General features: G+C 30.8%; 1 protein-coding gene, 1 long non-coding RNA gene and 1 other non-coding gene across 7 annotated transcripts; all 3 read left to right on the forward strand.

Moving 5' to 3' along the window:
* The first annotated feature begins 254 nt into the window (after nt 1-254).
* LOC123890165 lies at nt 255-3,839 on the forward strand. Of its 5 annotated transcripts, XR_006802737.1 has the most exons (8): nt 255-520; nt 604-791; nt 1,432-1,762; nt 1,844-1,981; nt 2,485-2,538; nt 2,940-3,019; nt 3,123-3,200; nt 3,415-3,838. It is a non-coding gene; the product is annotated as an uncharacterized LOC123890165 (long non-coding RNA). The 5 variants fall into 5 exon arrangements; XR_006802739.1 differs by having other exon boundaries at nt 604-1,762; nt 3,410-3,839; XR_006802735.1 differs by having other exon boundaries at nt 604-1,762; nt 3,415-3,839.
* Nucleotides 3,840-4,816: 977 nt separating this feature from the next.
* LOC123889806 (homeobox-leucine zipper protein HAT14-like) lies at nt 4,817-6,723 on the forward strand. The gene is made up of 4 exons (XM_045939304.1): nt 4,817-5,265; nt 5,352-5,641; nt 6,010-6,089; nt 6,262-6,723. Exons 1-4 carry the CDS (start codon nt 5,058-5,060, stop codon nt 6,518-6,520), a joined length of 837 nt encoding a protein of 278 aa, XP_045795260.1. The 5' UTR covers nt 4,817-5,057; the 3' UTR covers nt 6,521-6,723.
* Nucleotides 6,724-7,808: 1,085 nt separating this feature from the next.
* LOC123893309 lies at nt 7,809-7,915 on the forward strand. The gene has a single exon (XR_006803418.1). It is a non-coding gene; the product is annotated as a U6 spliceosomal RNA (small nuclear RNA).
* Nucleotides 7,916-9,201: the final 1,286 nt, after the last annotated feature.

Here is a 9,201-nt window from a genome sequence, read left to right on the forward strand (position 1 = left end):
GTTAAGTCTGATGTGCCTCAACAGACTTAAGAAAACTTTATGTTAAGTCAAACTTCAACCACCAAACCTATGAAGTGTCATTTATTTATAACAAATTAAATTATATTATGTTGCGTACTGAAATCGAACCCGGTCCTTAGTATAATTTTTTTTTTTTTTGACTTGAAAAATCCTAATCCTAATCTTTAAAAAAAAAATTATTATTTATTAACAAATTAACAAATACGTAAAACATTCTTCCTCTTCTTCTTCTTCGAACCCAGTAAACCCTTCCTTAGAACCATTATTCTTCTTCATCGCAACAATCTTCTTCTTCTTCTTCTTCTTCAATGCAAACAATCTTCTTTTTTTCACTGCAATCAATCGAATTCTTTATTGCACCTTCATCACCTTCGAACCATTCATAAAGTGAAACCCTAACTTTCATAGAAATTGAACTGCTTTACTCAAACTTGAAAATTCGAACCGTTCCTTCGCTGAAAACTTGGAAATTCGAACCGTTCCCTTCACCCATTGATATGTATTGAAACTTGAAACCCTAACTTTTTATTTTTATTTATCGTGAGTTTTCAATTTCATTTTTTGGAGCATATGATTTTTAAGGGAACTGATCGACGTACCGCGAGAGATCTGGAAGAGGAGATTGAGAATATGGGTGGACATCTTAATGCTTATACTTCGAGGGAGCAGACTACTTATTATGCTAAAGTTTCGCAGAATGATGTACCTAATGCACTTGATATTCTGGCTGATATTCTGTGTTTATTGCAGTTATTTTCAATCTCTTAATCGTGAGTTTTTTATCATGATTTTTGATTTTGCAGTTAAAACTCATGATTTATTGCAGTTATTTTCAATTTCTTTCTGTGTTTTTTATCATGATTTTTGATTTTTTTTATTTGAAACGGCTTTTATGTTATTATTATATTATTAGACCTTGGATTCTAGATTGCTCTTGTGGTAAGTTGCTTAGTGTAATTGATTCACAATCTCTGTTAGTTGGTTAAAGAGTAAATTATAGTATCACAAGAGGTTAAGCATTTACTAGTTTTTTGTACCAAGCTTGATTGTGAGTTTGTTTATAAATTGAAGTTTGCGACCCTTTCTACTTTGTAACTGTTATGGAATCCATCTTGCTTGTTCGTAGAATTTAGATACCGATAATATGATGAACAGTCTGGAATACAATGCCAATCCAAACATAAATGTGTTACACCTAGTCCACTTGGGAAAAAGGATCATAATACAACATATATGCATTGGAATGAACTGATCACATGGTTCTGTTTTGGTGAAAGAAATTAGAATGTACTATAACTTATGTTTTGTTTGTTTTCAAGATGTAGTTTGGTTTTTATTTTTTAATTTTCAATAAAAAATACATATAACAATTGACACAAGTTCAACTTATGATATGCATATGCTTTATAGTCTCGGATGTTTGAGCTAATTGTGGACTAATCGTCTCGGAGGTTTGAGCTAGAATCATTAGTGTCTGGGCTGTGCAGAATTTTCTGTCTCTCGCAGTCTCGCTTCAATTTCTCTCTTGATCATTATGGCATCGTGGGGTAATAGAAAGCAATATGAGGCTCAAATACTTACGAAGGAAAATTATGTTTCACTACAATAGTTTTGATCTATGGCAGCACCGCTTTTCTTCCGTTTATGTTATTGAGGTTTCCTAATCTATAAAAACATTAGTACATGTTCAGCTTCATCAAAGGGAGTTCTATTTTCACCCTTATTGTCTTGATATGTATTGGTTGGTACTTGTACTTTCCTCAGTCAAAATTTTTCATTTGGATATTTTAGTGTATATTTATTACTTGTGTTTCTTATGCAGTACTTTATAAGATGGAGGAGGAATGTGAAATGTATAGAGGGGAGGCTCACAAGGCACCCATCCTAGCAGCTATAAAATTGGGAATGTGGTCCTTCTGTTCTATTTTGCAAAAATGTGAGATTTCCATTGAGCAAAAGTGTAAGTGGTTCTTAATTATGCTTATTCATTGGTGTTGGTGTGAGTTTTATGCTTCTGTTTAGCTTCTAGGTCTATTTGTATATCTTGCTTTAATTTGTTCTATCTGTATGCTTGAAACCTTAATCATATGTTGATTTCATGGAAATGCATTAACTTCTACCTATAATTTCTTTGATCCCTTTGATGGTTATGATTTGAAAGGGTTTTATCTTCTTATGTCGGAACTGTGTTAGGTGGAAAAAATTTGAACAAAAACAGAACTAGCATGTTTTGGCTTGTAATATGATGACTATACTTGTTTTAGACATCCAAGGTTAATATAGTGTTTGATCTAGTATTATAGTGTTGGGAAGTTCCTCAAGGAGAAAAACTCATATATCAAGGTTGATTTGCTTACCATGCATACTTTTTGTGTTGAGATTGAATATGTGAACAAGTTTTTGTGTTGATTTATTTATGCTTATTATGCTAACTTTATGATTTATGTTGCTTTTCCCCTCTAGGTGTATGGTGTAGAACCATCTGAAAGTGCAGTACTGAGAATAGAGGAAAATCAGGTGATTTTACAACTCTGAATATTTTTTTACTGGTCTTCATTCTTTATGAGAATGTTATTGTATTCATGGAAGATTAGAAGTCAAGAAAAACATCCAAGACTCATTTTTCATATTGTTTTAATCAATGTATCACATTCACAATATATAGGCGTAAATTTATTGTATGTGACCAATCCTGTTAGAATGTTGACTAAATTGTTTTTTGGAAGTTCAAAGCTGCACTTAGTCCCTTTGTTGATTATTGGTTTTTCTTGTATCTAGCTACTAAATATTCTTGTTATTCATTTGAATTGTTATATTTTAAATGTGAGAATTTTATTCCTTTAATATCTAAGCAAGTTCTTAGACAACCACTTAAGTCACTTTACTGATTACTTTTTCCATTTGCATACATTTCAAAGGCAAACATCAAATCCAAGGGATTGGTGTTGGCATCGTTCCGCCTGTCTTGGAAGTTGGTCTCCTAGAAGAAGTTATTCAGGTAGCTTGCAACACTAATACATTGGTATTCAATTATCAATTATGATCCAGAAATGTTTTCAATACTAGATGCTAATACAAGTGATTATGTTTTGACCAATAAGGTTTTATGAACGATACATGTTTCAAGTGAAGAAGCTATAGAAACTACTAAGTTGCTTGCCTTGAAAGAAGGTTTACTGGTATGTCATGATTGATAACTTATGATTCTTATTATTGGCTTTGTAGTATTTTGCTTTTGGTTATTTGTGTTATATAAAAACTCTTCAAACATATTGTGAGTATGCATATTTTGATGTTATTTTAACTTAATGATATTTTATGCCTCAAACTAAATTGAACTTTATTAATATTTTAGTTAGGGATTTTTAATGTTCTTTCAATTTTTAAGTTCAGGACATTTTCTCATGAAGGAGAAAACTTCTCATTCTCAAGCATGGTTTATCTATTCATGGGTTCCAAATGTCATTGTTGCTAAGAAGTAAGAAAACAGAAAATCCACCTCAAGCATTAGCGAAAGAAGCAATTGTTGATGAGAGATATGAGTTATCTCTTTTTTTAATCATCTTATTTTAATTATCATTTGATTGTGATATTATATTTCTATTGCAAGTTTTTATTTTGATAATGATTAAAAGTTTCGTAACATTGTTGATAGTGACATGTGTTAAGAGACAAGGCTTGGTGATATTTCTTATCTCTTTCACCTTGTCTTAGTGTTGTTTATTACTTGTGAATGTTATATTTTACTTTTGTTTCTGAGTATATATATGTACTATGTAGTGTAATTTGTATTGAGAGTTTTGATTTGTTCTAGTGATGCATATATATATATATATATATATATATATATATATATATATATATATATATATATATAGTCAATAAGTTAATGTCTTTAACTAATGTCCTTGATTGTTTTACATTCTATTCGTCGCTAAGCACTTCATTCGGTTGTTATAATTATAAAATAAAGCTTGATTTTATTTTATTTTTTATGATCTTCATCTTAATTAGCATTTATTGAATTGAATAATGCTGGGAAAGGTTCTTTAGAACAGTATTTAATTTAATAAATTTAGAGCGTAATTTTTTTTTTAAAATTTTCTATACTTTTTAAGTCGGGTGAATGATAACCGATCTAATAAGTTATTTCTTAGGTCGGTTCAAAATCCGTGTTAACAACTCAATACTTCTTATGTCGGCTTTTCTTAAGTTGGACGCGGGACCGACTTAAAATGTCATTTTAAACCGACCTAAAAAGTGCTTTCTTAAGTCGGGTTAAAACCGACTTAACAAATCAAAACTTCTTATGTCTTTAACTGTTAAGACGGGTACGGAACCGACTTAAAAAGTCATTTTTAACTGACTTAAAAAGCGTTTTTTGTACTAGTGAAAATCCATAAACAATATTCATTTTTAAACGGAGAGAATACATAATCAATTTGTAACTAACGCGATTATACTAATCTTTAAAATAATTCAAAATAGCATAGTAGTCCCTTATTCACCGATATTTAAGAATAATTAAAAAAAAAATCTTGTTAAAAAGTGTTCCTAGGACACTATTTAAGTACTCCGTATTTCATTTAAAGAAACTATATTTATTCATGGTGAAATATTTTAATTTTCAATGTGTTGACTTTATATATTTTTATAAAAATTTCACAAAAACTTACTACTATTTAATATGCTTAAAGAGTGCCCTGAGACACTTGTTAGAAATTTTCCTTAAAAAAAAAAAAGAAAGAATGTTGGCAGCAATACTCAATATTTAAGGATGCTTCTATCTTACCTTAGCGTATGTCTCCCTTTACCTATTTATTTTTTCCTTGGGCAAAATAAATAAATATTTGTGACTTTCCTTTGTTTTGAAACACAAAATCACATATTTATAACCTTTGCTTGTGCTTCCTAACTCTACAATCTAGAACACTACACCTTTTGCTTTGTCAAAAACCTTGTCTTCACTTTGGAATATCACTTTCCAATTTTTGAACCCCATAGCATATAGCAAAGCATCTTAATTAAGTTCAAAGATGGAGCTAGCTTTGAGCTTAGGAGACACACCAAAACCATTTTCTTTGTTTGAAAATCCCAACAAAGGTTTCTCCACAGTACTTGAACAAGCTCAAAAATCCTTAGATGAAAAAAGAGGTTCATCAGATCCACCAATTCAGCTCAACCTTCTTCCTTCAACACCGGTTCATCCTTCTCCTCATCAAATTCCTTGGCTCAACCATGCACGTAAACACCTCTCTTTTCTCTTGTATTACTTTTTTTTTTATAGACAAATGTTAGTAATTAAGTTTTTTTTTTTTTTTTTACGGCAGTGGGTGTGGAAACTGCGAGCGTGACAAATGCTAACCGATTCCGGTTGGCGTCCGTGGAAGATACTACGGACGAGGGAGCTGCAGTTTCATCCCCAAATAGCGCAGCGTCATCTTTTCGAATGGATTTCTCTATCATGAATGGTAATTGTGATGCTAGAAACAATAGCCATGAGGGGGGTGTCGATAGCGATGATGATGAAAATGGATCCACTAGGAAGAAACTCAGATTATCTAAAGAGCAATCGGCTTTTCTTGAAGAAACTTTCAAAGAACACACCACTCTCAATCCTGTAAGAACAACATTTCATGTTATCTCTTTTATTTTTGTGATATATATTTGAATAGATTGTTCAAAAAAATAAAATTTGAATAGAATTAAACTTATCATTTTATTGATTAAATATTTCTATATTGTGCAACAAATGAAAAAAAAAAAATTCAATTCCATCCCATCCCATTTACTCAAAATTGAGGGAGTAACACATCTTCCATTAATTTATTCAACATTCCTAAGATAAACACACCAAATATTAGAATTAATAATATTTTTATTTAATTATTCTTTAATCAATCTAAGCATATATTGTTACTTCTTAATTGTTATTTTTTAATATCTCATTAATCTTAATATATTTTATTTTTAATTCAAAATATGCAGAAACAAAAACTTGCTCTTGCAAAACAATTAAATCTTCGTCCACGTCAAGTAGAAGTTTGGTTTCAGAATAGAAGAGCAAGGTAAGATACTACTAACATTTAAGAATTAGTAATAGAAAGTACCCTTCACATTATCTTTTGTTTATATTTTTATTTAAATTTTATTATAAAAAAAATTATATTTATTTTTTCATATTAAAAAACTATATTTATTTGTTTTTTTCCTAATATAAAATTATAAATAACTATACAGGACAAAATTAAAGCAAACAGAGGTGGATTGTGAGTACTTAAAAAAATGTTGTGAAACTCTAACAGAAGAAAATAGAAGGTTACAAAAGGAGCTTCAAGAATTAAGAGCTTTGAAAACTTCTCAACCATTTTACATGCAACTTCCAGCTACTACACTCACTATGTGTCCCTCTTGTGAGAGGGTTGCCACCAACACCACCGGAGCAGCCGCCACCAAAAATACCGCCTCGATCATCGCCGACGGGCGCCACCAAAATTAATAATGATGGCTCTCTAAAGTCTCTCCCATGCGTCTCTTGGGAAGCCCAAAATATTGTCTTTACTAATGGACAGGCCCAGTGTAGCAGGCCCAGTAGGCCCATCTGATTGTTTTATGATATGATTGGCCAAATTTTCGTATTTTAGGTATAATTAATTAATGAGAGTTATTATATGAAAGAGGACAAAGACCTTTATTTTTTAACCTTTCTGTACATTTATTTTTCTAGTTTTTTATTTGTTTTTTTTTATTCGTTTGTTTTGTTCGTTAGTAGCTACAGTGCAATTCATGGAAAGAATGACCTTTTTGTTTGTCAAGTACTACAATGATTTTGTCGATGAAAACGTGAAATGAAACCCATGTTTTATTTCTTAACATGTCGGGTTGCGGATAAATTAATGTTACTTGTTTTATGCTTTCATGATTTACATGTTAGGAATTAGGATACTTTCATTTCATAGTTTATAAGTAACTTACAAGTCGAACTAAACTGTTTTTTAAGGTAAGCCGAACTGTTACACCTACTTTCTTGGACTTAAAAATACATGTTACATGTTACAAGTTTCTTCGAGGGCATCCCATAAAATTAAAAGGCTTAAATGCAGTTTTGGTCCCTCAAGTTTCACAATTGCTTGATTTTGGTCCCTCACATTTCAATTGCTTGATTTTAACCCCCTACGTTTCGCAATTGCTTGATTTTAGCCCTCCAGGTTTCAATTGCTCGATTTTGGCCCTCCAAGTTTACCCCCTTTTGCATTTGCTAGCCCCCCGTTGATTTTTTTGACTAAAAATTGTTTATGTGACATTTTAAAAAAAAAATTAAAATATGTTTTTTAATTAAAAAAATTAAAAAATAATGATATTTGCTTTTATAAAAATGTATTAAAAATTGTTTTTTTTAATAAAAGGTTTAATATTTCTTTTTTATTTAAAAAAAATTTTACAAAGTTTTTTAAAAAATAGTTCATAATTTTTTTTTACTTTTTTATATAACAAAATTATTTTATAAACTACATATAATAAAAAAATATTTTATAATTTAGTTTTTAAAAAACAATTTGTAATTTATTTATATATTTTTAAATACTTATTTAATTTAAAAATGCCACATAACCAATTTTTAATCAAAAAGTTCAACAGGGGCTAGCAAATGCAAAAGGGGGTAAACTTGGAGGACCAAAATCGAGCAATTGAAACTTGGAGGGCTAAAATCGAGCAATTGTGAAACTTAGGGGATTAAAATCAAGCAATTGAAACGTGGGGGGCCAAAATCAAGCAATTGTGAAACTTGGGGGACCAAAACTGCATTTAAGCCTAATTAAAACGATACAGAGAAGTTTCGCATGACTCCTGCGCAAGGATGACGCGCACAAAAAAATACATGTTACAAGTGTGTAATTAATTTAATTTGATTTTTTCATAAATTATAATAATGCATGTGAATAGTGATTTAAATTACATGAATTATAATAATGCAACTCAATCTGTCCTACTGAAAAGGAAAAAAAATGATTAATTTGCACCTCTTAAAATACCAGTACATGTGCATTTGAATAACCTTAAACACCTTAAAACTATTACAAACCAACAGAAAACCAACAAAGTATTTTATTATTGTAACACACAATCAATATTTGTTTTGTTGATTTGGTTATTCTTCAAATTCTGAAACTAATCATATCTTCAATCTTATTCGCCGTTATTTCTATCAATAATTTATTAACCAATGAATAAAGTGTCAAATAACCGATTATCCCAAAAGCTTCAGCTGTTAAGATGAAGCTATATCAATGGTTTTATATTATTTCTAACACGCTCCCTCACGCAAGAGCCCATTTGGGCTTGAAGCGTGGATAATGCATAGGTCCACCTACCATATGCTTAAATTCCACTTTTTAATTAGAAAGTGAGGGGAGCGGGGATCGAACTCAAGACCTCTTAGTCACAGAGGCTCTGATACCATGTCAAATAACTGATTATCCCAAAAACTTAAGCTGTTAGGATGAAGCTATATCAATAGTTTTATATTATTTCTAACATAAAGGTATCCTGCTAATGGTAAAATGATAAAGGTATCTGATATAGGCCTTCATGACCAATGAATTCCTAAATGTGAACTAATTAACCATATAAATCAAATTATTTAAAGATGATACGAAGTTAATTAATCACCAAACAATAATGAATTTGCTTAGATGGAATGACTAAACATGGAATCAATTCATCTGATTGTACAAGTCTCATCTTGCTAATATATAATCAATTTTTTGTTAAAACTTGCATATTATCATGCTATACTGGGTGCTTTAAGAAAGTTCAAAATAGAAAGAAGCTATTTCAACTGTTAGTAGTATGTTAGTAGCTGTTTTAGTATATGGGCTTAGTCTAGTAGCTTTGGGCCTTGCATTTGTATCAAGCCCATTGCCTTATGTTGTAATGCCTATATAAAGGTGTGTATTGAGCAATTTATCAATTAATGAGAAAGCCTTTACAACATGTGGTATCAGAGCCTAAAGACCAGGCCTAGCTCCAAGAAAACTGCAGTTTCATCTTGGTTAGTTGTAACCGTTTTTTCACTTTTCCGGCGACCGTTATAACCACTCATTCTTTCTTCTCCGGCGAGCTACTCTTCCTTCTTGCATTCTCAACGATCCTTGTTCATTCTTTTCACTCCATTCATGG

The sequence above is a fragment of the Trifolium pratense genome, linkage group LG6 (assembly GCF_020283565.1).
Source record: "Trifolium pratense cultivar HEN17-A07 linkage group LG6, ARS_RC_1.1, whole genome shotgun sequence".
NCBI lineage: Eukaryota > Viridiplantae > Streptophyta > Magnoliopsida > Fabales > Fabaceae > Trifolium > Trifolium pratense.